This window comes from Perognathus longimembris, chromosome 4 (genome assembly GCF_023159225.1).
Source record: "Perognathus longimembris pacificus isolate PPM17 chromosome 4, ASM2315922v1, whole genome shotgun sequence".
Classification (NCBI taxonomy): domain Eukaryota; kingdom Metazoa; phylum Chordata; class Mammalia; order Rodentia; family Heteromyidae; genus Perognathus; species Perognathus longimembris.
In genome coordinates, this window is record NC_063164.1 from 46,478,190 (window position 1) to 46,506,089 (window position 27,900).

General features: G+C 37.9%; 1 protein-coding gene and 1 long non-coding RNA gene across 8 annotated transcripts in view; one reads left to right on the plus strand and one right to left on the minus strand.

The window, feature by feature from the left end:
- Osbpl6 (oxysterol binding protein like 6) overlaps positions 1–27,900 on the minus strand; it is a 185,685-nt gene that overhangs the window by 15,093 nt on the left and 142,692 nt on the right. For 6 of the 7 annotated variants that reach the window (XM_048345177.1, XM_048345175.1, XM_048345179.1 and 3 more), the window contains 4 exons: positions 22,514–22,679; positions 17,884–18,017; positions 7,228–7,335; positions 4,605–4,742 (listed from right to left, as the gene is read on the minus strand). In XM_048345177.1, the coding sequence (XP_048201134.1) occupies positions 4,605–4,742; positions 7,228–7,335; positions 17,884–18,017; positions 22,514–22,679 (546 nt within the window). Of the gene's footprint in view, positions 1–993; positions 1,545–4,604; positions 4,743–7,227; positions 7,336–17,883; positions 18,018–22,513; positions 22,680–27,900 lie in introns of those variants that run through there. The other variant, XM_048345180.1, reaches the window with a different exon arrangement.
- LOC125350515 lies at positions 1,233–27,709 on the plus strand. The gene is made up of 3 exons (XR_007210758.1): positions 1,233–1,244; positions 14,413–14,429; positions 24,867–27,709. It is a non-coding gene; the product is annotated as an uncharacterized LOC125350515 (long non-coding RNA).

Below are 27,900 nucleotides of genomic sequence, written 5' to 3' on the forward strand. Positions count from 1 at the left end.
GGTTCCCACTCTGCCCATTGACGGCAACACTGCTGAAGGGTAAACTACCAGGCTAACTAGAAAAACTAACTTTGTTAGCTTGATAGAGAAAACAGGTAAATCAAGCTTTTCCACATACATATCTCTGAAAAAAACTAATTATATCCAATTATATCTGAAGAGACAAAAAAAGTTGAATTCCTACTACAGGGATATATATTCTTTGAATTGCTGTTAAGGAGACACTTGTGTTTCTGTCACAAAATGCTAAAATTAAGAATACCTCTTCAATTTCTGTTCTCTTCTATTCATATGTCATCAAAATCATTCAATATTTTTGGCCTAAAAGAATTCTGCAAAGATAGCAAGATGTGTGCATGTCATATATGTTTGTGCATGTCATATATGTCTAAGCTGCCTGACAAGTCCTCTTGTAGATAGGCCAAGGATTTGTGATATAGTACACTGAAGGTCTGTCAAGAAATCCTGGAGGGAAACACTCTTTTCATGAACTTTAAGACTGAAGTGTGTTCAGGAAATATTATTTCCTAAATTTCAGGCATGTAGCACTGCATAAAAGAGACCGGGCAAGTAGATCATTCTAGAAATAAAGAGACCAGTTGAAAAATGTCAATCAGATTTATTTCATTCGCTTACATTTTCAAGTAACTTTATTTTAAAACAACATCTTTAAACAGGTGTACAAAGAAATATCAATAAAAAGTCTAGTTTTGTATATAAATGTATTTTGATCAGTGACACCCCTTAAGGAGACTTTTTCATCCATTTGTGTGTGTGAGTGTGTGTGAGTGTTTTACAGTCCTGGGCTTGAACTCAGGGCCTGAGCACTCTCCCTGAGCTTTTAGGCTCATGGCTAGTATCCTACCACTTGAGCCACTTTCTACTTCCAGCTTTAATGATTAATTGGAGATATGAGTCTCATAGTCTTTCCTGCCCAGGCTGGCTTTGAATCACAATCCTCTAATCTCAGTCTCCTGAATAGCTAGGATTACATGTGTGAGTGTAAGGTGCCTGGCAGGGAGATCATTATATTTTAAAGGAGAAGAAAATTCATTAGGTAAAGTGCATTAATAAATGTAACAAAAATAAAACTTTTCCTTGGTCATGGAAAATGTCAATGTGAATTAAGTAATACCCAATGCTTTTTAGCATAATGATAGGTCATGGTACTAGATGTTTTCCTTCCATTGTTCCATTAGTAAATATTTATTGAATACTTGCTCGGGGCTCAGTGGAGTGTCATTGTGCTGGAGATAAGAGTGGTGAGGTCTTTGCCTTCATGTAAATTACATTCTAATGGGAGAGACACAACAGAACAAGTGAAATATAAGAAATATTTGTTGCATTAAGCAGTATATTTTGTGAAACAGAAGGCACAAGCAATAGGAATACTGTTCATTTCTTTATAGTGTGGATTGTAGGAGAGATTCACTCTTTTTGCTACAGCAAGGGACACCAGGTGTCTTCAGCAGATCAACAACTGCAGGGACCATTCTGTTGGCTGTTGGAAGGTTCAGAATAACAGAAGTTGCACAAGGTTGCACCTGAGAACAAGGATCAGATTAAAAAGGGTCTTTGTGTGATGTAGTTAGGTTGTCATCCTAAGGAATTTGGGGGATGTGATCAGATTTGCCTTTTAGAAATGTCAATCAGATGGTGGCTCACACCTATAATCCTAGCTGCTCAGGAGGCTGAGATCTGAGGATCATGGTTTGAAGCCAGCCTGAGCAGGTCCATGAGACTCTTATCTCCAATAAACTACTCAGAAAAAGGGGAAGTCATGCTGTGGCCCAAGTGGTAGAGTGCTAGCCTTGAGCACAAAGAAGCTCAGGGATAGCCCCTGGGGCCCCGAGTTCAAATCCCACGACTGGCAAAGAAAAAAAAAAAAGAAATGACAATCAGGTTTCAATGAAAAATATCCAGTTTTGTATACAAATGCATCTTGATCAATGTCACTCCTTAAGGAGGCTTTCTTTTCCTTTTTTTTCCCGTTGTTTCCTTCTTCTTCTTCTTCTTCTTCTTCTTCTTCTTCTTCTTCTTCTTCTTCTTCTTCTTCTTCTTCTTCTTCTTCTTCTTCTTCTTCTTCTCTCTCTCTCTCTCTCTCTCTCTCTCTCTCGCTCTCTCTCTCTCTTTCTCGCTCTCTCTCTCTCTCTCTCTCTCTTTTGGTGTGTGTGTGCCAGTCCTGGGGTTTGAACTCAGGGACTGAGCACTGTCTCTCAGTGTTTGTGCTCACGTAGAAAATGGATTGAAGAGGATAAGAAAGGAGACAGGAAAGCCAGTTATGGCACTGACTGGGTCATTTACCAGGGGAGAAAATGGTCAGTTGTTGGGTTGGAGCATTGGCAGTGAAGCTGCAAGAAAACAATGGATCTGAGAAGGTGTAGGATTTGATGAATGGATTGATATGAGTGGTAGTAAGAGATTAAAAGGGTGAATGAAAATAGCCAAGTATTTGATGTTAATACCTGGGTAGAAGAGCCTAAGATGGTAAATCAGCAGTAGGGATGGGTTATTTTTATTCCTTGGAGATGGGTGGTGAATGTGGAAAGGGTTTGTTGAGTAATTTTTTCGGACATGATGAATTAAAGATTCTGTGAACGCCCAACTAGTAAAGTCTAACAGGTAGCTGGCACAGGTAGTGGATTTTCAGGAGACTCCAAATCTACTTTGTCCTTGAGGTTTGTTTGTTTTTGTTTTTGTTGCCAGTCCCCGGCCTTGAACTCAGGGCCTGAGCACTGTCCCTGGCTTCTTTTTGCTCAAGGCTAGTACTCTGCACCTTGAGGCACAGCACCATTTCTGGCCATTTTCTATACATGTGGTGCTGAGGAATCGAACCCAGGGCTTCATGTATACAAGGCAAGTATGTTACCACTAGGCCATATTCCCAGCCCTGTCCTTGAGGTTTAGACTTGGCTATACAAAGGCCTGATGGATAACCCAAAAGGTCTGACAAACTCATGATGCCCCAAAGGAATTGTATTATTTTCACCTTGCATTCTACTTTCTCATTTCTCTGTCACTAGACTCACTCTTCCCCTTTGGACTGATGCAATAATTTGCTCAAATATTCATTTATATATCCATGGTGTCTAAGGAAATTCACATCTGGACACTTGGGTGGGTATGCAACAATAAGTTGGGCCCAGGAAGATAGCCTACCAGATGATGGGTCTGAACTCAGATATTATGCAGCTAAAGCTGACTGCAACCTGATTGAAGAAGGATGGAGGGTTGATTAGTAATGGAGACTCAGAAGTCAGTTCAAAAATTCTACTACCAGGGAGGCTGAGAAAAGAGGGTTGCAAATTTAGGGCTAGCTTGTACAACAAAATGACACCTTATCTCAAGACAAAAAAGAAAATTCTAGTAGCTTGTCTCTGGCATGACAGACTAAACATATGTCTACCTGGAAGGGCAGAGATTCTGATCTCCTCAACAAAGGGGAGGGAGCTAAAAGTCCAGATCCCCTTAGCTTGAAATTCACTCAATTCACTTTCCCCACTCGTTGCTCACCAAGCAACCTTCCTGACAGGAAGATTAAGCTTGTCACACAGATTTGTCTACAGGGAAAAAGGCACTAATAGCAGGATTATTCTGTCCACCTATGATACAAATTATCATTACAATAATTAAACTAGTCCTCTGGCTTCTAATGGGTATTAGTGAACACATTACTGCATGCTTGGAGATCTGAGAGACAGGTGCATGTCTTGGAGGCTAAAAGATTCAGCACCTGATACAAGATTGTATTTTATGTTTCTGAGTATAGAAGTGATACTTGTCATTATTTCTCTTTCTTTTCCATTTCTTCCATTAAAAAAATAACTCATAATTGCCAACACCCCAAATCAACTACTAGTACTTGGCAGGAAGTTTCCTCTCCATCTATTTTCTATGTGTATAGAAATAACATGTAGAAACTATCTCACTTTTTAAAAATGCAATGCAGATTTGCAAATTATAAAATATCTAATAATTCATGTGGGACTTTTGTCTTCTGTGCAAGAAAAAAAGCAACAAGAAAATAAGCAAAAAATTAAAGTAGCCTGAAAATATTTTAGTAACAGAACTAATTTCAGCAACTTCATCAAGGAAATAATTCCCTATTTTCAAGACTTTGTCAAAATTCATGAAAATGAACAACAATCGAATGAAACTTTTGTGGCAGTCAATGGCTAACCTCCACAAATTACAATTCTCTAAATAGATTATGTGCAAACCATCATCTTTCTAAACTCAAATTTGTGTCAGTGCCAAGATACATGATATATATGTTTCTGCATATGTGTACCAGTGGTGATTTTTCTAATTCTCCCACCCCGCTACATTTATTATCTAGTTTACTTCTACCATCAATTATTTGGTTATAGAAAAAAGTCAGAATAAATGCTTGATTCTTTCCCTTTATGCATCAAATTTAAGAGGAATAATTTGAAGCCCAGAAGTGTTGTTAAGAACCCAATAAATAGCAACTAATAGAGTTTGCATGTTTGGGCTCTGTTGTAATTGGAGCATCTATGATGGAGAGAAATATAACCAGAGTCTTTGTTTAACAAAAACTCATGTTCACAAGCGGTAGAAGTGGACAGAGTCAGGAACCTTACCTCGTTCTCTGATGAGCTGGCCGACAGAAGCACCTCTTGAGCGTCAAAGAACTCAGATACAGACTCTGACATGGAGAGGCGGCTCTCATTGGCTACTTGTTGTGACAGGGGGAGACTGACATGGATTTGCTCACCAGGCTAGTATAGAAAGGAAAAACATATGGTTTAGATGTGTGTGTGTGTGTGTGTGTGTGTGTGTGTGTGTGTGTGTGTGTGTGTGTGTATGTGTTCCTGCCTTCTGGTAGAGAAGATAATTTTTTTTTTTATCATGCAGTTTGAACTCATGGCCTTGCACTTGCTCTGCAAGTGCTCTAACTCTGAGCCATGCCTCCACCCTTGCTTTGTGTTGGTTATTTTAGAAATGGAATCTCATGGACTTTTCTGCCTGGCTGGCTTTGAGCTTGGATCCTTCAAATCTCAGCCCCTCGAGCAGCTAGGATTCCAGGCCTGAGCCAAACTGATATGTAGCAATAACAGCTATTTCTTCACATTAGCTGGATCTCTATAGAAAGCCATACTGTGTGTTAAAAGAACAGTGGCACTTTCTATTACAAAAGATTTGTTCTATGTCTAAAGACTCCAAAAGGCATAGTTCAGAGATGTTGGTGTTGAATTGATTTAAAACCTCTGCTCCACTGACAGTAAATGGAACGTAACAGGTTAAGCCTCTATTAATGGAAGCAGTGCTTAAAAGCTGCTTTTGCTGGGCTCACAAAATAACTAAAAGCAGGAGAAAAGCTTTGCATTTCTGCCTCCATTTCACATGCGCCTCTGCTCTAACTCATTTCTCTGCAGTCACTTCACAATCACTTTCCAATCACCTTAGGCTCCAGGAGGACAGGTTTGACTGATAATATCTGTCATAAGGGACCAAACTACCACTGTGAAGCCACAGAACCTCCTCACAACAGACTACTGACTAGAGGAAGATAATGATTATCTTGACTGCCATAACAGCTTATCCAGAAAATCTCCTCAAGGACTGAAATTATAATAGTCAGCCAGGCCATACTTGAACCACTGTTTAATAATTAGGAATAATTAGGCATGCCTTTCTCACTGGCCCCCTAGTTTTTGTTTACGAAACCTAAAACTCATGTTTGTACCCTGAAGACAGCTAAAGATGTGTCAAATTGCTATTTTCTCATGCCATGCCTCGTGCCACGTAATAAATCACCTTTCTCTGTTCTTTACCATAGATATTTGGCATAAAGAGTTGAGTGACCAGACCTGACATGTAGAACACCTGGAGTTTGGGCCGGAGATCTAAAAAACTCTGATTTTTATTAACAATCTGAATTGAGTATACAGACATATTTGTTCTTTTATTCATAGACTTGTCATTATTAGTCATGTCCTAGCTAGGATATCAAACCTCAAGAAGTACTTAAAGAAACTGCTAGAGACATGCTAAGAAAATGATACCTAAGACTAATTTTTGAGACAGAATATAGAAACGCATTTTCCAATTAGGTGATAAATTTTGACCAATAAAATGCAACTGTATTTCAAATAAAATACTGGGTTTTATTCATTAAGTGATGACTGTTTTTAAGGAAACTTTTTGTTTTAATCACAAAATATACAAGAATATATAATATACATATATTCTACTGTACACTTCAGGTTGAAAGAAGACTCCCATTGAAGATTATGAAGTGAGTTTTTAATGATCAATTTTAGGCATACGTCTAGATTGTGGACAGTCTGGTGAATACGAAAGTAATCAGAGATTAAGGGTATCAGGGACATGGAAACAGTTGTAGGCAACTTAAATCAAAGATAAGCTGCTCTGGGATAGTGTGTTCTAAGCAGTCAGATGGTAGAATAAACTCTGAAATCTGTAGATGTCTAGCAAACTATAGGTTTTTGGTGCAAAGAGGATGTTATTATTAATGAAAACTCTCAACTTGTTACATGCATCACTGTATATGAAGCTCTAATATTACTGCTGAAAAGTTCTCAGGGCTGTAACAGCAGTTTTACAAAGACTTCAAACAGAATTTGTTTAGCCAAAATTCTCACTATTCTTGTATTCTGCTATTTTGTCTTGAAATGGAATAAGGATTAGAGCATTTAACGTAGAGAGTTACTGACAGCACCAAATAGGACAATACATGAATGATGAGCACAATTCCTAGTACACACTGAATGAACATTTCTATTAATTATAATCATCATCATCAATAGGAGCTGCAGTAGCATAATTAGTGTTGTCACAGCATGTTTACCTGACTTCCGTCTTTAGATATTTCTTTCTAAACAAACCTTAAGAAAACTTTTATGCAGCAACTTCCCAGGTAAAAATATTTCTGTTCTTACCACTAGCCATTTGATGCTAATAAAGATTTTACATAGAGAATGGGACAGATATAGAAAATTGTCTGCAGTAGATAAACATTTAGTGGCATCATATGAACAGAGGAATGAAAAGACACCGACACCAAGAACAAATTATGTCACATATGTATATCTATTACACAAAAGAACCCTGAATTGTTGGTGATACAAATACTTATGGGGGGAATCTTATTACAGTGAATTAAATGTATTGAAATAAAATATGTACTAATTCTACATGCTATAAGATAGGTGTTTTACATCCATTAAAAATGAATCTTACCTCATCTGGGCTAGGAATAATATTTACACTGACAACCTGATCACAAATAATAGACTCTGAATGTATTCTGTTCAGCCGACTCCTTAGTTCAGCATTCTGGTTGAGTGCCTTAAAACAACAAAAACTGAAGCTGTAATTGCATATTAACAATCAAACACACAACAGAACAAGTACACAGGTGTATAAGTATACTTAGCCAACTTTTGGAATCATCGTGAGTCAGATCCTATCAGTAGTAAAAAAAATGGCTCAGAATTCAGGTAATTTAAAAAATAATCTATGATTACTAGTTGGTCGATTATTGAGCTGAAAGAATTTATGGTCATCATCAAAATGACATAGAGGAATTTTCTCTCTCTTAGGGGCAGGCCCAGTACATGTCAGCCCAGTCTACCACCACATACATATTATCTTTTATAGTCATGGATGAAAACTAATGACATTTTGGTATTTTTGGTCTCTTACTTGGTCTAAACTTTAGGAGTCATTTTAAGGTTAAGTAATTACCTTAAAATTATTTGGAAATGGAATGAACAAAAAAATTGGTTGTATATAAAGAATTATCTTTATCTAGTTAAAGAAAAGAGTTATATTTTTATTTTTTAGAATTCTGTAATTAATACATGAGAATACTGCAGCAGAACAAATGAGTGCAGACCAAAAGTTGCCTCTATTGAACAATGAAGACACTGACAATCATGATCAAGAACAAAACACGGATAGGGAGCCAACTGCAAGGTGTTATGTTACACTACTTTCCCCATACCATAAAGAAGCATTGGTAAAATACCACTTGCTCTAACATAGTGAGTATCCTACCTACATGGACTACAAGAACAGAATGGCTTTATATAAGCACGACCCCTGTGGACAAGAGTACGGTGAACTCTCTGGAGAAGCACATGACACCAATCTGATGCATGAGAACACATTGCATTTCTTTTTTCTTTTGAGATAGGGTCTCACTATGTAGCTCAGATAGGCCTTGAACTCACTATATAGTCCAGGCTGTCTTTGATTTTTTTTTTCCTTTGCAGCACTAGGGATTGAACCCAGGGCTAAGTGTGTACAAGGCAAACACCACCATTGAGTTATATCCCCAGCCCAGTATGTTCCATTTCTGACTCAAGTACAACACTGTGAGAAGTCATGTCTCAGTTAAAAAAATATGCAATTCTTTTCCTTTCTATTAAAATAGCAATTAGAAGATGGAAGTGATGATTTAGAGTTGAGGATTAATGTTAGGGCCCACTAATGCTCCAGTGAATGGGCATTTCGCTTTATTTAGAGTAATAAGTATGGTAAACTAATGTGTACAGTAAAATACCATTATAATTGCACCTATCAAAATCACTCAGGATAAATACAAAGGAGCAAAATTCTACACTTGTACTGAGTGGGGTTCACTCCTGAACATGGGTAAGAACTGCTGCTTCTCTTCTCTCTCCAGCCTTCTTCCTATCTTTTTATCTATCTTTTGCTTTTTGAGGACAGATTTGTTTCCTTGCAGCTCTTGGCCTTAGTTTAAGCCTTTAGAGCCAGTTTGGAAAATATGTCAAATAACACAGGATCTGGTGTGTCCAATATTGAGCGATTAACTGTGGGTGCAAATCCAACATGTTTGGAAGAAACATGTGCCTGCTTACCTGAGAAATCAAGGATATATTAGAAAAGAAGTGACTGTGTTCTTAGAAAAAGAGAGAAAGAAAACCAAACAAAACAACAAAAAATATGCACAAAAAAATCATGTGCCTCAAAAGAAGAACCCTAGTATCTTTCCACACATCCAATGTGCTCAGTGTTGATTTTCTTAGAGTAAAACTTCAAACACTTAGAATGTAGGGAGGAACCCCCAAGTATATTAATCTTATTGTATCTGCTATGGACATGCCTATCAGTTCTTTCATTATATCTCTGCCTACAATTACATACAAAATTGTTTTACTCACTGGAATATTTGGAATCAGATGACTTGTCCTGCTAAGTGGGAAGGCTTGTGTGAAGTAAGCTGTGTGAAGGATTTAATTACTGACTCACAATACTGACCTGAAGGTTTTATACAAACCTCAACTAATGTCCCTCCAAAGGGAGTACAACTTACGATGTCACTGAAATAATGTTAATGAAATAACCTACATACATCCCAAGAGCAAAGGTAAGCAATGCTTTGCTTTAAGGTAGAAATGTTATACAGATTTTCTCTTTATAAGGAAAGTTGTAGAACTGTTTGCTCTGGATATTTAAAAATATTAAATTCTAGCATGGTACTGGTGCCTCTTGCCTGTGATCCTAGCTACTCAGGAAGTTGAGATGTGAGGATCATAGTTTGAAGCCAGTCCAAGCAGAAAGTCTGTGAGACTCTTAACCACCAAAAAGCTGCACATGGAGCTTTGTCTCAAGCTGTAGGGCTCTAGCCTTGGACAAAAAGACTCAAGGACAGTGCCCAGGCTCTGAGTTCAAGCCCTACAGTTGGTGGGTGTGCACATGCATGTGTGTGGCGCATGCGTGTGCATGCGTACACACACACACACAAATTCTCATTTAAACTCCACCTTATCCAATCTTCATTAAATATGATCTTGCCTACAGCTGTGTTTGAAGAGCAAACAAGATAGTAACCAGTAATATTAATAAGAAATAAGACAAAATATTTGTTTTAAATCTGAAAATAATTGTTTTTCTTAGATGTTACATAATTTTAAAAAAAAAATCTGGGCCTGGAGATTAAAAGATGAAGTTTATAGCTTCTTAATGGCTTAAGTCTGTCTCTCTGAATTTCTCTTTTTCTTTCTTTTCTTTCTCTTTCCTTCTCTCTTTTCTGTACTTCCCCCTTCTTGATTTATCTTTTTTTTGTTTCTCTTAATTTCTCTGAGATTCTCTTTCTCTGTGTCGCTCTTATCTATCTATCTATCTATCTATCTATCTATCTATTTATTTATTTATTTATTTATTTATTTATTTATTTATTTATTTATTTATTTATTTATTTTTGGCCAGTCCTGGGCCTTGGACTCAGGGCCTGAGCACCATCCCTGGCTTCTTCCCACTCAAGGCTAGCACTCTGCCAACTGAGCCACAGCGCCCCTTCTGGCCATTTTCCATATATGTGGTGCTGGGGAATCAAACCGAGAGCTTCATGTGTAGGAGGCAAGCACTCTTGCCACTAGGCCATATTCCCAGCCCTCTGTGTCGCTTTTATTTTGAGACAGGGTCTTACTATGTTGCTAAGCTGACCTACAATTTGTGATATTGCTGATTCTGCTTTACAAGTAGCTGGGATTATTGGTATGGACCTCAATATCTTTAGGTTAAAAAAACAAGGCAGTCATATTGGATAAACTTTAATGTCTTTCAAATTTGACAAAAATATTGTCAGACTCTCTCACAGTACTTCTTGGTTATCATTATGATAGACAGCTACATTCCAGACAGTATAAAAACAATTTTGGCTTTTGAGTTTTTTCTGATGCTTACATTGTGGTTTTCTGATCATAAGTATTTGGCTTTCAAATAGAAAAATAAAAAAGATGCACTAACATTATATACAAAGTATATCTTGACATTCACTAGGACAGCCTGGAGAAATATTTCTATTAACCATATCCTTAACTGATTCTCCTATTGTTGAAAGACTGTTCTCATTTTTGCTAGCAAGTGGGTAGCAAATTAAAAATGAATCTTGGAGCTGGGAATATGGCCTAGTGGCAAGAGTGCTTGCCTTGTATACATGAAGCCCTGGGTTCAATTCCTCAGCACCGCATATATAGAAAAAAGCCAGAAGGGGCGCTGTGGCACAAGTGGTAGAGTGCTAGCCTTGAGCAGAAAGAAGCCAGGGACAGTGCTCAGGCCCAGAGTTCAAGCCCCAGGACTGGGAAAAAAAAAAAAAGAATCTTGGTAAAAGTATTTTTATTGATATGAAGAATGAAAAAAATTGTTTTTTAAACTTTTTCATTTTAACTTTTTCAAACTTCAAAAGTTTATCTTATTTTACTGTTTGGCTGGTACCAGGACTCAAACTGGGGGCCTTGCCCTGTCATTTGGCTCTTTTGCTCACAGTTGTTTCTCTACTTGAGCCACACCTGTAGCACAGAATTTTTCTGGGAGATGATGTCTTATGGATTTTTATGCCCAGGTTCACTCTAAATCTCGATTCTGTAGGTCTCAGCCTTTTCAGTAGTTAGGATTACAGGCTACTGATAGCAAGAATTTTTTTTAAAAGTATTGCTAATGCTTAAAACTGAGGTTATATTATCGTTTGCCACTAGTGGTACAAAGAACATAATTTGTTGTCAAAATATTAATATCGTGATAAAAAGGATTTAGTTCTCTTTTTATTTTTTGCTGGTCCTGGGGCTTGGACTCTGGCCGGCCCCTGAGCTTCTTATGCTCAAGGCAAGTGCTTGCTCTACCACTTAAGCAACAGCACCACTTCTGGCTTTTTTGGATATGAGTCTCATGGACTTTCCTGCCTTACCTATCTCCAAAATGTGACCTTCAGATCTCAGCTTCCTGAGTAGCTAGGATTATAGGTGTGAGCCATCAGTGCCTGGCTAACTTTGTTTTTGTTTTGTTTTTAATTATATGGAATTGCATTTTATTAATTCTTGTTTTACTCATTTCACATTTATAATTTCAAACAGATATTATATGTGGAACTCAAAAATTTAAAAGTAATAACCTTATAACATACAATAATAATCTTATTACTAATATACTCATATTAATAATATATATGCAGTGGTAGAAAAAGTGGTTATTTTATGGCAGAAAAAAAGCATGGCCATAAATAACTCCAAGTCTGGCAACCTCAGTGGTGTGAAGTATAAGCCGACAACCCAGCATGCAGCAGCCATTTCTGAGCACCTTAGCTCCTCCTTTTGCCTTGATTATACACACTGGTTTTCAAGTTTGGTATAGTCAAGTGCCATGACTTTCATGGTGTTGCATTCTCCGGTGGTGCTCAGGCCCACATTTAGTATTTCCCTCCCTGGAACTCAACCATTTTCCCTTGAATGATATCATTGGGATCTGAGGGATCCAGCCATTATAGGGGAAAGCACATTATTTGTGATAAGTTACATGAGGATCCAGAGGATGGCAGATATCATACAGGGAATGTACCCAATGCTGCAAAGCAAGGAAAAAGGAGGCAGTTCACCAGCCACATCTGCAGCCAGTGAGCAAGAAAAGTTACCAAGACCTGTCCATAATAGCATTGCTCTGTCAGTGGTTCACAGGATCACAATCTAATAGGGAGAAAGCACCCTGAAGCTAGGAATTCTGTCTAGTCCTCATTAAGGTTTTACATGTCACTTCATTACTTACTTAGTGAGATTAAACTCTCCACAAAGTATGTTCTTTTCCCCATACCACATTTTCCCATAAATATCCAAGTCTAACATATTCAAGAAACATTCGCTTTCTACTTAATCTATAAAAGAAGTTAATGATCCGAATTCCTACTTCTTTAGTCATTAGCCTTGGTACACAATGGGTGAGAATTTACCTTAGACTAGGTGACATATTGTTATAAACATTTTGCTAAATGAAATTGTTAATTCTGGAGGGGACAAAAAACAAGGCTACCTCACAGCTAGAGAAGGATTTGAAACATGGAAAAATTGAATAATTATTAAAGCAAACTCACTGGAAAAAAAACTAGTTCAAAAAGGCAAGAAAATTAATATAGAAACTATCCAAACTAGATCTTTAAAAACCAAATCCTGGCAATCTTAATAAATACCTTGCTTCATTTTCATTTGGAAAATGCAAAAAGCATGAAACATTAAAAAAATAAATGCCTAACCAACTCTTGGTTATTTGGCTTATTTTTCACTGGGTACAAGCGTACATTGACATCTGCCACTTATTCTTTGAACACAAGCATTTTTTTATATGACAAATTCTTCATAAATATGATTTTTGACAGTAGCATGATAAGCAATGACTTCCTATTATTAGGCATGTATGTGGTGACTGATTTTTGTGAGAATAAATAATGCTGTAGTGAACATTGCTGTGTATAATTATTTTCTATATTCAGTTTTACTTCCTTAGATTACTCCTATTTACACAGACTTTTAAGGGAGATGGATTGATCACTTCATAAGATTTTTTTAGATGTTGCCAAATTATGTATAAAATAATACCAATTTAAACTTGATAGCTAAAAATGTGAAGTTTATATGGAAAAAATTTCAGATGCAACAAAATTTCCCAAGTCGTAGGGAACTGTGGAATTCAGGTGCAAATATAAAAACACCTGAAACTTTTATTCCATCACAGAATATTTATTTTAGATGACAGATACTTCAGTTGGGATTTTAAATTATGCTATTGTGTGCCTTACACCAATTTTTGCTTATATTTGAGTATATATATATATATATATATCATATTTTGCTGGTTCTAAGAAGGGTATTTCCCCCAGCTCAGAAGCACTTCTGAAGCACTGTGTCAATTCAATTGACAGTAATTTTTTTTTCTTTCTCAGTAATGCATGAATAATGATGCATCCAACAATTGCTGGCATGTTGATTTTACGAAATAGAGTAATTCTAGCTGGAGTACATTGGCCTATTCTGCTGCTCAGATTTATACAGACTCAATCCATGGTATATTCAATACAAGCTGTGCATAAGTTCTAGGGCCAGAAATCAAACTAATATCAGAGATATAATTAAGACAGACTCTACTACTCCTGAATCTTTCATTATCATGGTAGTTGGGATTGTTGTCATTGCCTTAACCTTGTTATATGTCATTTGATTTTTTTTTGTATTCAGGGTAATGCACAAAAACAGACAAGAAATTATATTTGGTGTTTAGTATAAAGGATCTATAAAGGCACATGCCACAAAAATTATCCTATTGTATACACATAAAGTAAACGTGTATGCTTGCAGGATTTAAGTTTCATAGGGTAAACCAACAGAATTATGTTTTATTTGTGTACATATAGATCAGGGAAATAATTACTTTAGAAGAAAAAGTCATTTGACTGCCCAGTCTTATGAGGGGTTACTTGTTCAGGGAAGTTACATGCTGCACATGTAGTGAAGAAGGCTAACTTTATATATGTTATATACTACATGCCTGCAAAAAAGAATGATACGGCTTGCTGAGCTGATGCAGTACTTAAAAACCTCATTGAAAAGTAGCATTTTTAATCATTCTGTGCGTGAGTGTGTGTGTGTGTGTGTGTGTGTGTGTGTGTGTGTGTGAAATAGAACATAAGCTTTAAAATAGTTTAAGTGCCACATCATTCCTTCCTTCTTTCTCCATGGAGAGATGTGGTCATGAGAAAGATATCTGGGAGGTTAACTGATAACTTGACTACAAATCAAAGGTGCCTTCAGGCTACCTAAAAATCACACTAGAGCATGCAGTTATTCTAATAGAAAATATCCCTAGAGCAAGAACAACTCCTCAATGTACTCCAGCTACTTAGCACCTGTTCATTCTTAAGTGATAATTACATGAGGTTCTGCAAATAGAGATGGCCAACCAGGATAAGCTGTATCAGGTGTCTCCCTCCTTCAACAGTTCAACTGCCAGCTCATTTCCTAAGGATCTAAACTTGGTGAGATGACTGCCAAATTCCAAGGTCAACATTCAGATCATACAGTATTTGTTACTGAATTGAATGCTTTTTTCTTTTTAACTGAATTCTTAATCTCAATGGCCGTCATTTACAAAGTCTGCTTCCTCTAGTTCTTCATCAAAGGATTCTCATTGTAAGCTTGCCTTTAACTTATTATTGGTTTTCATAGTAGCACCAGTACCACCTTAACCCTTTTATTCTGAGGGAAAACACAATTCATCAGCATTTATACTTCACTGAGCTGTTGAGATTTCCGCATCTTTCTCTCTGTCTCCTAAGCTCTAGATATGATATCTAGTTGCCTGCTGGATGTCCCACAGACACCTCAGTTACTATAAAAACCAGTCATCATAAACCTCTGACAAACCACTTTCTCTTTTGTTCTCTTTCTTGGTGGGGAAAGAACTATTATACATATCTAGTTATCTAAATAAGATCCTGAATGGATAATTTTTTTTACTTCCCTTTTCTGTTATACTTCCTTTCTCTCTTTTCCTCTCTTTCCTTTTCTTTATGGTACTGGGGATTTGTGTTGAACTCAGGGCCTGATGTTTGGTAGTTACCACGTGAGCCACATCCCCAGTCCTTCACTCTGTCTTCTTGGCATCCTCCAAACTGCCCTGCTTCATTTTCTCCTAACCTGGGTCTACTGTCTCCAAAGCCCACTCCCTCCTATTCATGCTGCCCACTTCCTTAGTCCAGAAGTCTTATCTTCAATATCATAATGCACTCTCAAATGTCTGCCCCCCCTGCTTTTACTTTATTTTTATTTATCATGTATAACATATCAGACTATTCCTTCTAAAATGCTGAAATATGGAGTAACATATTCAATTCATCAGTTACAAAATATTTAATCCTTCCCTACCTGATAGGGATAAATTGGATAGGCCAAATCTAAACTCTTTTGTGTGATTCCTCAATATGCTTGATCCAAGATACTTGACTAGCTACTTATAGAGTGAACTTCCTGTCCTCTCTCTTCTCCAGGCCTCTTTGGAAAGGGTATAACCATTGCCAGTGATTCATTTAAAAGGTCTAAACTTAAATGCCTGAGAAAAAGCTATAAGAATTTCCAAAACTGAACTTAGCCTCCGAAGTGATGAGAAGAAAGACAACTGCAAGAACTAGGTTATTTATTAGGTAAGGTACAATTGTGTCCGTGTGTGCTGAGGTTTATACTCAAGGCTAGTACTTGAACTATGACCTCTTAATCGTGTGTGTGTGTGTGTGTGTGTGTGTGTGTGTGTGTGTGTGAGAGAGAGAGAGAGAGAGGGAGGGAGAGGGAGGGAGAGAGAGAGAGTGAGAGAGTGAGTACTGGAGGTTAACCTCAGGGCCTCATGCTCTTACTTTATGGGTACTCTATCACTTAGGCTACACCTTCATTTATGGCTTTTGTTGGTTAAAGAGACTCATGGATTAATTTGCCCTGGATGACTTTCAACCATGACACTCATATCTCAGCCTTCTGAGTAGTTAGGATTATAGTCATGAGGCACAAGTCCCTGGAATTAACCCTGTTTTGCTTTGATTTTACAGCTTGTAATAGTCTTTATAGTCCCAAATGATTTTCACATATTTTTATTCTTTGGTTGGAAAATTATCTTAATGTAACAAACAGGAAGCAACTGAGGATGTGACTTTAGGTGGAAATATTTTTTAACAAGAAATGGAAATAACTGAACCCAAAGGACATTTCATTTTACTTCATCATGTTGGCATTCTTTCCTTCTTTGTCTACTTAGCTCCTGTCTATGAAGGATATTTGTGCTCAGTTCAGGGAACTCCCATTTTTTTTGTTACCTAGGAAACAACTGTTTTCCTGGGTAAATACTGCTTATCTTTAATCAGATCTTGAACTTCCTGGAAACTAAGCCCATGGTGTTCCATGCACAATACATACATAGTCTATAGCCAGCAGAACAAATTAATGAATGAACAAATGAATGAATGGCTACTTTTAAAAAATTCTTTTCCTAGTAATTTCCCAAATCTAGATCACTAGACCATTCTTAACAAGAAGTAAATTAAAGAAATGAAGTAGAAAGCAAGAGAAAATTTTCCCATTTTTCTTAGTCAAGCTTGATTTATATCACAAAGCTTCCATCATTAAATACCTCCTAAGAAGACATTGCAACATTTAAAGGGCCACAAGTATGTGTGTGTGTGTGTGTGTGTGTGTGTGTGATTATGAGGGGATATTAACATGCTTATTTGACTATTATTTTGATATTCATGATTGATATTTTCAGAGCAATGTTTTGGAAATTCAGTTAATATCAACTGCACATTCAATGGATACATGTTTTGAGAAGTCTAGGCAGAAGGTTTCTTACACACAGCGCCCTCTGCAGGCAAGCAGAAAGGATGCTGCAGTGATGCTCATGCTACTGAGGCCTGAAGCAGTGGGTTTCAGCTAACCTCAGTTTCGTAGCAAGTGCAGGAAGTATGATCCTGACAGTGGCACGCATAACATGGAACTTAAGACTATATGTTGACATTGGGTACATAAAACATAGTGATACATCCCATTGTTAAGCACTAAAGGAAAACATTCAGGCAAGATCTGATCCACATGAAAAACCACTTACCCAGGATTTGTTGGCTCCTTCACTCTGATCCCAGGCATCAGGAAGTGAACAATATTTTATATAAACACTGAGTTCTCACACAATATCACATAACAACACTGAATTCTCAAAGGAAGTAAAGTAAGTGCATTTAAGGACTAACTGAAGAGAATATTTACTTCAGGAAAAATAGTGCAAAAAGGGTAAAAATAATTTTAAAGGACTTATATCAGAATCCCCAACTGTGATATAGATTGAGATTGTATTAGCATTTGACTTGTAAGGTTCATATAATACATCTATAGTACATATTGAAACGGAAAGGTCTAGCTTTAGAAAGCATAACTTAGACAGAAAGGAGATCCCCAGAGTGCAAGCCAGAAATTCAGAGGAATGTGCCCTCCCATGGATTGTCAGCTCCCATTCCATTCTGCCTGCCATCTTCTGCCTGTCATGTACCTGAAAACAGACCTTCTCACTTACCTGAGACAGGGACTGCCGGAGCCGGGCCATCTGCGTGCTATGGCCTTTGTTATGATCCTGTTCAGAAACCATCTGCTTCAGCTTCTCTTTCTCTATAGCTATGCTGTTAAATGCAGACTTCAAAAGAGAATGCACTGTATGGGAGGAAAAGTAAGGAACCAAATTAAATGTATCCAGAAAGAATACACAAAATGATAAGGCTTGAACTCATATATAGACATTTTCAGGAAAGGCTATGCTATAGTCTAATGAAAAAAATCAGTTTTAAATGGAGTCTACCAAAATATCCACACTCAAAACAAATATGGCAATTGTAATTGATTAGGATGAAAAATTGAGTGCATCATACCAGATGAGGCAGCTAAAAGTTGAAAGTAGCATATATCAGCATCAATTCTAAACATCAATATTGAGCAATTAACTTATAATTCCTACAAGAAAATAATTTACTTGTCACATTTGGTGATAATATTTTGAGCAGCTCTGTCTAGACTAAAGTCTCATGAAAATAACTTAGAGTTATTAAAAATATTTTCCTAGAGTATATTGCAAAAACTCTGAAGAGCATTTTATAATTCCTGTCTGCAGCTGATCTAGAAGTTCCATGTAGTTCTTTGGAGGCAAGAAACCCTGGCCTTCAGGATAGTATTTGCATTGTTTTCTCAGAGAGAATTTTTTTTTTTTTCCTTTTGGTGTCAGACTTGGGGCTTGAACTTAGGGACTGGTTGCTATCCCTATGCTCAAGGCTAGCATTCTACCACTTCAGCCACTTCCAGCTATTTTTGGTATTTAATTGGAGAGAAGAGTCTCATGAACCTTCCCGCCCAGGATAGCTTCAAACCATTGTTCTCAGATCTCAGTTTCCTGAGTAGCTAGGATTTACAGGTGTCAGCCACCTGGCTGAATGTTTTAGTGTAAAAACAAAACAAAACACTGTGGCTTTAAATCAACAACATAAGCAACATCTCTCTCATAATTTCCTACATATCTAACACATTATGCAATCTTTTGAATTCCAAAAAAAGTTATATTTCCACTTGCTATTTTTATAGTCAGTTTCTGTAATATGTCGTCTTCTAAAACAGGTATTTCCTTGAAGAAGCTTGGTTTTTAAAGTGGAAATTTTTAGCACAAAATATGGCAGACTGAATTAGAGAGGGGAAAATGATCACCTCTATGGGATTCACAATTCAATGATTTATATGATACATTCCATGATCAATTTAAAGGTCATAACTTGATGGCTGAATACATTAACCCTGATGTGGTTCTAAAAGCAGACTCTGTACTCATTTCAAATGTCATAATGCTTTTCAAAGAGTTCACTTCGACAATCAAGAAAAGTTCTCCCTCTTTTTTCCCTTTAGAATAGAGGATTTATATGTCTGTTGAAAAGAAAACATATACTTTGATCAGAGGCTTTAAAAGATGGTTGAAACTTGGATTTCCTGAAAGGTTTGGGACTGTAACCTAATACACAAAGCTTTCCTGGGGCTGCCTTCAAATTAACCCATCTTTCTTTAGCAGCTGTTCTAAAGTGATTATCAACTAGCATTGTGTTATTCTACCTACTTTGACTCTAGCCAAGAAGCAAAAGTCACTGGGTATCAATCTATGGTGTTGTATGAAAAAGACATTATCAAGTTGGTCTAAAAGCATAATTAGCACCTAGTTGAAAATGCATTTATTAGGAGTAAAAAGAAAGAGTTTCCCTTAATAGAATCTCAATTGCCAAATAAGTAGAACAAGATGGGTAAAACAGTTAACCATTTTAGGGCCACAGAACCAAGACAACATCTGATACCTGAAATTTTGAGTGCTGGAGTCAGGAAAGTTAATTTGAATACCAAGGCTCTTGTTAAACACTGTAGCATACCTTGGTGATGGTTTGAGATTGTAAATTTTTGTTGAGATCAGCATTCATAGAGATGTCCTGGGTGCATAGTCCTTCTATTCCTGAGCCCTCAAGCTCTTGAATATTGGCAGTTAATAAGTATATTAACACTTATTTTTCAAGAATATTTTATAACTTATGGCCAGAAGTCCCAGAGGAATAAATGTGATCATGTGTAAAAAGGTTTTAGTAACTGAAAACAATACATTTATCTCTAAGGAGATTTAAAAAGACTACACCAAAGGATGTACTATCTTAAGTCAAAAGGTTAGCAATTAAATACCACAGCAAGTAAGGCAGGAGCTAATCTGAGATCCAAGCCTCCTTTTGTCAATCACCTACATCCTGCTATCCTGCTTCTTATTTATTAAATGTTACTCTCTGTAGCTCATGACAGGAATTTAGCTTGACAACAAGCCTTGAAAATGTCATGTAAAAAACTTACTTGAGGGGCTGGGAATATGGCCTAGTGGCAAGAATGCTTGCCTTATATACATGAAGCCCTGGGTTCGATTCCCCAAGCACCACATATATAGAAAACGGCCAGAAGTGGCGCTGTGGCTCAAGTGGCAGAGTACTAGCCTTGAGCAAAAAGAAGCCAGGGACAGTGCTCAGGCCTTGAGTCCAAGCTCAGGCCTGGCCCAAAAAAAAAAAAACAACAAAAAACAAAAAAACTTACTTGAGGGTTTGTCTGGTTTTCCATCCCCTCATATCTGAACTGGCCCCTCATATCTGCTTTGGCTACAGAGTTAAGTGGAAATGAGGCTAAACCAGTTCTAGAGCTGGCCTCCAGAGGACTAGCAACTTCCACTTCAAAGTCAGTCAGAGCCCTGAACAGTCACAGACAGGAACAGGGTCACAATCTTGGTAAGCCTTCCAGCTGTCTTGACAACATGTCAGGAACACCAGGGAAGCCACTTTGGTCTTTCAGCCCCAACCTAAGCCTCTGGCTAAATTCCACTGAATAAACCTAGTCAGTAAGACAATGTTTATTCCCCCAGTCATGGGGCTTGGCCCCAGACATGGGGCCTGATCACTGTCCTTGGCTTCTTTTTGCTCAAGGCTAGTAATCTACCACCTGAGCCACAGAGCCACTTTTGGCTTTTTCTACTTATGTGGTGCTGAGGAATTGAACCCAGGGCTTCATATGCTAGGCAAGCACTCTAACACTAGGCCATAAAGCTCGGCTTATAGCTGAGCCTAGCCTCAATTTCTGACCCACTAGCTATTAGTATAATCAATAGAATATTATTTTTACAACATAGCTGGGGGCTGGGGTTCATGCCTGTAATCCTAGCTAGTCAGGTGGCAGAGATCTGAGGATCCCAGTTGCAGGGAAGCCCATGAGACTCTTATCTCTAATTAACTACCAGAAAACCAGAAGTGGGGCTGTGACTCAAAGTGGTAGCTTGCTAGCTTTGAGAAAAATAGCTTAGGGAAAATGCCCAGGCCTTCAGATCAAGCCCCAGATCAACTAAGTAAATAAATAACATACCCAGATATGGTAGCTCATTACTACCTACTTAGGAAGTGGAAGTCTTAAGGATGTGGTTCAAGACCAGTCTAGCAAAAAGTTACTGAATCAGACATGGTCATATGAACCTCTGTGCCAGCTGTGTGGGAGATCATACACAGGACTGTGGTCTGCGCTGACCTCAGGCAAAACCATGAGATCCAATCTAAAATAGACCTGAAACAGGCAAAGGGCTGGAGGTTTGGCTTGAGTGGCACAGTGTTTGCCTAGCAACAAGGCCCTGGGTCCAAACCGGGGTGGGGGGGGGAAGAGAAAGAGAGAGGGAGGAAGGGAAGGAGGGAAAGAGAAAAAGAGAGAGAGGGAGGGGGAGAGAAAGGGAGGGAGGGAGGGAGGGAGAGAGAGCAGGCACAAACACAAGACACAGAGAAACATTTACACACAGAAGAGAGAAGTAGGAGGAGGGGGAGAGGAATGAAGGGATAGGGGAGAAAGAGGAGGAAGAAGAGGAGGATGAGAAGCCCAAGGTTAGCCTGCTGGCCAGTTATGGTCCTGCCCTACCACTTTCTAAGTAAATTTATGTCAAATGTAGGTTGAGTCCTAATGTTTGATGAAACCTAAAACAATCTAATGAATATTGCAGAGGCAAAACAGAAATCTCTTGTTGAATTTTGTGAATGAGAAAATAAAATATTTTTGTAATGTCAAAAAAAAAGAGGAGGAGGAGGAGGAAGAGAAAGATAGAATTTAATTTTGAGGGAGAGAGGGAGGGAGGGAGGGAGAGAGAGCATGCACATACACAAGACACAGAGAAACATTTACACAGAAGAGAGAAATAGGAGGGGGGAGAGGAATGAAGGGATAGGGGAGAAAGAGGAGGAAAAAAAAGGAGGAGGAGGAGGAGGAGGAGGAGGAGGGTAGAATTTAATTTTCCTTGTAAAAAATAACCACTAAATACATACTAAAAGACAACTAAAAGCCATTTTAAAAGAAGATGGTATATAGCAGTATTTTACTGGACTGGCTCTTTTTGTCTTTCTTCCTTTCCCAACCCCAGTGACATCTTACTCAATCAAAACTGAAACTGGGGATATGTGTCCTGCACACAGGCCGATAGGAGCCACGTCCTGCTGCATTTTGTACATAAAACCATTTAATCCTATTGCCATTACTACCTAGACAAAGACTGTAAAAAAAATCTTTTTATCAAACGACTCTCTCATTGAAGAAGAGACTTTTAAAGGACACACTATTTTTGTTGATACCTTTCTGTGCAATTAGACAAAATTCTTCTTGTAGCTTTGTATAATCTGTTGAACTTTCCAGAGGGTCAGGGAGGTGGCTAGGGGGAGTCTGAAATTCAATATCCGCACAGAGGTTGGGGTTAGAGGAATGCAGGCGAACCGGTGACATGGTGGCACTGAATGGAACCTGAAAAAGGTAGACATACATTATTCAAGAGCAACTGTGCCCTGTTCCACCTTTCCCTATACAGAAAAGATCCCTCCTATTCTCTAAAATAATAGAGGCTGCTCTGATGTCTGGCTCAGAGACACTAAGTACTCATCTATTTTGCAGGTAGCTGGGCTGGGAAGGAGTCTTGTTTCCCATAGTTGATTTAGAATTGACAGGACTCATTGGGTTTTCATGGTTAGAGAGAGATGGCTACAGAATGACAGGAAGAAGACATAATCTTAGATTCATTTAAACTCTGAACTCCCACTTGTATCTGAAAAAGTTACTGGCAGAAAATTGCAGCCTGAACTGGGAGTTAGCCGCCCTTCTCTTACCCAAGTCGGGATACAGTTTATGCTCACGTCTCCCTAAGCCTGGAGCAGGATCTTACTAAATATGTAGCAATTCAGGACATGCATATAGAGATAGGCTCCCTTGCTCCACAGCCATTAGAGAAAATGAAAATTAAGCTTAACAGCAAGTAGATAGACTGTTGTTTTTGAAATAGATTTACTAGAATGTGTATTAGTAAATGGAATATATTATGCAAATCAGTGTAGTTTACATATGTTACATACAATGGATGTTCGTGTGTGTGTGTGTGTGTGTGTGTGTGTGTGTGAATATGGCTTATTAACTGGCCAATAACGAAAAGCATAAGGTAGAAAAAGTCATATTACTATAGATTTTCCCAAATGGCTACCATTACCTCCCTCTGCAGGTTGACTCTGCACTAGATATTTGTTAGGTAGACACAAACACCTTTTCATCTCCTTCAAAAAGGTTCTACCTGACATTACAAATGTTATTGGCCAACCATTCTTCTTGTGCGTGAAAATACCAATGTCTTTTGCAAGTCATATTATTAGTAACTTCTTCTGAAGTCTCACTGCATACATGTTTATTCCATTTCCTCAGGAACCATACTTTAGACTCCACTAAAGCTGAGTTTTGCATGTTTGAAATGATAATTCCTGCTCTATATAGCACGCTGTAGGAGGGAGGAACCAATACCTCTGCTGTGTGTATGTATGAGAGAAACAATTCATTTACTTTTTTGTTATTTTTTTTGCATCAAACTTACTAGTGGATTTGGTGAGTAGGTTAAGAGGAGTCCTCTTCCTCTCCCCCTCCCTGTCTTGTTCTCTTTCTATTTCTGAAAGAAGTGGAAAGAAACCAAATATCTGGCCTAACGGGCAACTGAAGGGCAGTTGAGACTTAGATTGAGAGCCTTTTCTGCTGTAGTTTTGCCTGGTGTAGAGTTATTTATCTCAAAAGATATCTGTGGGGGCTGGGGATATAGCCTAGTGGCAAGAGTGCCTGCCTCGGATACACGAGGCCCTAGGTTCGATTCCCCAGCACCACATATACAGAAAACGGCCAGAAGCGGCGCTGTGGCTCAAGTGGCAGAGTGCTAGCCTTGAGCGGGAAGAAGCCAGGGACAGTGCTCAGGCCCTGAGTCCAAGGCCCAGGACTGGCCAAAAAAAAAAAAAAAAGATATCTGTGGAAGAAAGTGACCATGGAGTTTTCCAAAAGTTCAGCTAAAGGGTAAGAACAGGTGTTCTCCAAAGAGGTTGGTATCTAGAGAGATCAAGGTCTATATGCCATTTTCCATGAGAACCCTCACTTCTCTAGGCTGGAACATGTCAAGTGCTTCTTTGTCTTATTGGACTCAAAAGTTGTGCCTGTTCTAGATCTGAAATCAAGAGTGCCAAGTAAACCATTTAAGAAAATGGAGTAACAGGATTCAATAATTTGCTGGCATCCTGTTTAGGATACTCTCATGATAATGAACTGAGGTTTATTGGGGATACCTGGAAAGAAGTGGGACTTAGGTGGAAGAGCATCTGAAGATAAATGATGCCAGTCTGGGAAAGCAACCAGTCTATATCCCTGTGGGAGGAACCTGGGCAACCTGTGGAAAGGTTAGTGTATATAAGGAAGTTGTGGGCAAAGACTTTGAATTAAGATCTAGGTAAACCACAGAGTGTCCAGATTTAAGGGTATGCATCCTGATATAAGAAAGTAGAAGGATACTAAGACAAAGAAACGTGGACGTTTGGTGAGGGGGACATAATGTGCTACAGGTCAGGGAAGAGGTTTTATGTGTACCCAGGAGCCCTCAACACTCCAAGGACGCACTTGCCTTAGAAGTCTCTTCAGAGTGAGGGGCAGGGTTGAGGGCTGAGAGAGGCTGCATTCAAGGCTGTTTAGGCACCACACAAAAAGAGCCCAGTGAGGCCCCACACCTGTCCCTGAAACAATGGCTCCTTTGTTAAATAGTGGGGTCAGCTGCTGAGAAAAATGTAAGCTTCAAATCTACATTTTGAATATGATGGAACTTTAAATTGGCTGTTAATACATAAAAGTGATTTTGTTTATCTACAAGGAAAAGGATACTGGAATATTCCATTCAAATTAAGGACAGAGTTTCCAGAAAAACTGAAAAATAATTTCTATGAATTTCAGGCTGAAAATGTTTATATTGATACCTATTTTGTTAAAGGAAAAAGTGTGTCAGACAGATTAACTGAATTGAGGAATGAATGAAATAAAATTGTGACTGTGCATTAGGATGTATGAATCTAAATTGAGCTTCAGCCTAAGGAATTTATTTATTCATTTTTTTACTCATCAATTTGAGTATTATAGGATTTAAAATTTTAAGTGGTAGTTAGCTTCTCTGTCAGTGCTGGCTACACAAGGAGCTGGCCACAGCTCCCCTCTGTTTGTACCTGAGGAACCTAGATGCTGGATTTGGAACTTTCCACTGCACTCAGGAAAGAATCCCAAGACTTATTTTAAGTCCTTATTATTGAGAGGAAGCCTGATCCTGAAAAATTCTGGTACTAATAACTGCAGTTTGGAATGGGGATGTTAGGACATGCTCTTACCACTTGTGTAAGAAGAAGTAAAGGAAAAAAATACCTGAAATTGTAAGTGGTACTGATGGCTCTAAATTTCATGGCACAAACATGAAAGGAAATGCACAGAGTGGGTCTCAGATAAATACTAATCTTATAAGATTCACTGAATCAAATAAAAAAGTTCCTTGCTGTGAATATTTATATTATGTGTACAGGGACACTTTGGGAATACTGACTGCTTTGGGAGTCTCATAATTCTCCTGATGTGAGGGGGGGGTCACTATCTCCTCTATTCCAATCTCTTGTTCTGTGAGGTATGTGTGATGGGGCAGGCTGGCCACTCTGTGCTAGTGTCAAGGATGGCAAGAATATATTTTTGAACACATATCTTTCAGGTACACTTTCCTTTGATGCAATTTCATTTACTCTATCACCTGAGTTCCTGAAGAAAGCAAGTGACTAGGAACCATTTGAAAATTCTAAGTATAAAACATCTAAGCAGGACAGGGCAGACTGGAAATTGGGTAACTTTAGATCTGGGAGGGGGAAGACTGGGAATAAAGAGGAACCACTACAGTAGAAACAGGGGCTGGGTTACTAGCAGCAAGTCACTGGGGCTAGGGGGTAGATCTTAGAAAACCAGCTGTGTAGGTCCTGCTTAGTGTTGTTGCTTTGGAACAAAGTCACAGCCACAGAGCTTAGAGAGTACAGAGTAGTCATAGTTATTCTTGAAACATTAGCTTTCCTCATTATATACCTCTAGGTTATTTTTTTATAACTTATCATCACAGCTATGTGGGAATGTGAGCATTAATGTTTTCCCTGTTTAAAAGCATTTCTCTTTTGCCTTTAATGAAAAAATATGCAGCCACTGTATTCAAATAGGTGCTAGTTCTTCCTTATTACATTCACCATGCGTATCTATAATCTAAAATATGAAAACAGGAGAAATACAATTATTTCCCTGCATGCTCTTAGAAATTCACTACCTAAGGAAGTATTAGTATTTTCAAAAGGTTATTCACTTTCCCTTCCCAGACTACTAATAAATATTTGGATGTCATAATTTTATAAATAAGAAGTTAAGTTTAAGAATTATTTAACTGATTATACAGGTCTATATTGCCCAAATTTGTTACCACTCCTGTGTCATGGACTTCATTCACCTGCATAAGGTGTTCTTTCACTACGAATGTTGAGTGATTTGTTTACTCAAATGTTTACCAAACTGTAAATTTAAGAGTCAGATCCTCAATAAACTCCAAGTCACAAATTATTTCAATATTCAAAAGCATTTCTGTTCTTCCACCCAGCTACACACTTATATTTGATTACTAATGACAAAGTGGGTAACCAATATTCTCTCTGCACAAGTAGCTATTTTTTGACCTTGCAATCAAAACCTCTCTTTTTAAAGTATCGATAGTCTTGAAATATACCCTAATTTTTACAAGAGCCAGACTTGTTAATTCAAAAAATATGTGACAAACAAAAATACTCCTGATTGCTATGAACTCAAGAAAGGATATATTTTTAAGTTCACAGGGTCTCATGATTAACTGAATATTATGATTTACTTTTATTAAGCAAAATATTCTTATGTCCAAATATTCTGCTTAATCTTCTGTATGGAAACTCACTGTTCTTTGCCTTAACTATACCAGTTTATTCTCATATTCCTTATATCCACTCTATTTCCCTTTAGAGGAAAAACGACAACAAATCTTTTCAAATATGAATTAAACACCATTTGGCTCTGTGTTCTTTTTTAATTCCCATTTGTACACTATTATTTTCTCATTTTCATATCAGTATTCTTTCCAGAAAGGAATTTTCCTGTATTAAGAATACCTTGGGCAACCATTTAAAAATGGCATCAAAATTATCTTCCTTTATCCTCTTGTTACTTTCTCATATCCTATGTAAGCTGTCACACTGCTACAAAAACAAACAAACAAACAATTTTTGTCTGTAGTAACATGACTTTTCTTAGAAAAGCAGACATCAGTATGGTAAAAAGAAAGAAAGAAAGAAAACTCCAACCACAAGGCAATATGCTCAGTTTAGCAAACCTGCGTTGAGTTTAAATAATTTACACTGACAGAAGCAAAGATGTGCACTGTATATTTGTTCTCTATTGCAAAAATGAATACCCGAGTCCAACTCCTGCCATGTAAAGACAGCCAGAGAGAACAGGCAGGAGCTGTTCTGATATAAGTGGGCTACAGCTGATGCCATCCCACATGAGTGGCACTGTCAGAAGAGGGAGGTGACCTGTGCACAGTTTCTCACTCTTATTAAACTTCCACTTGAGATTGAAATCCACTCAC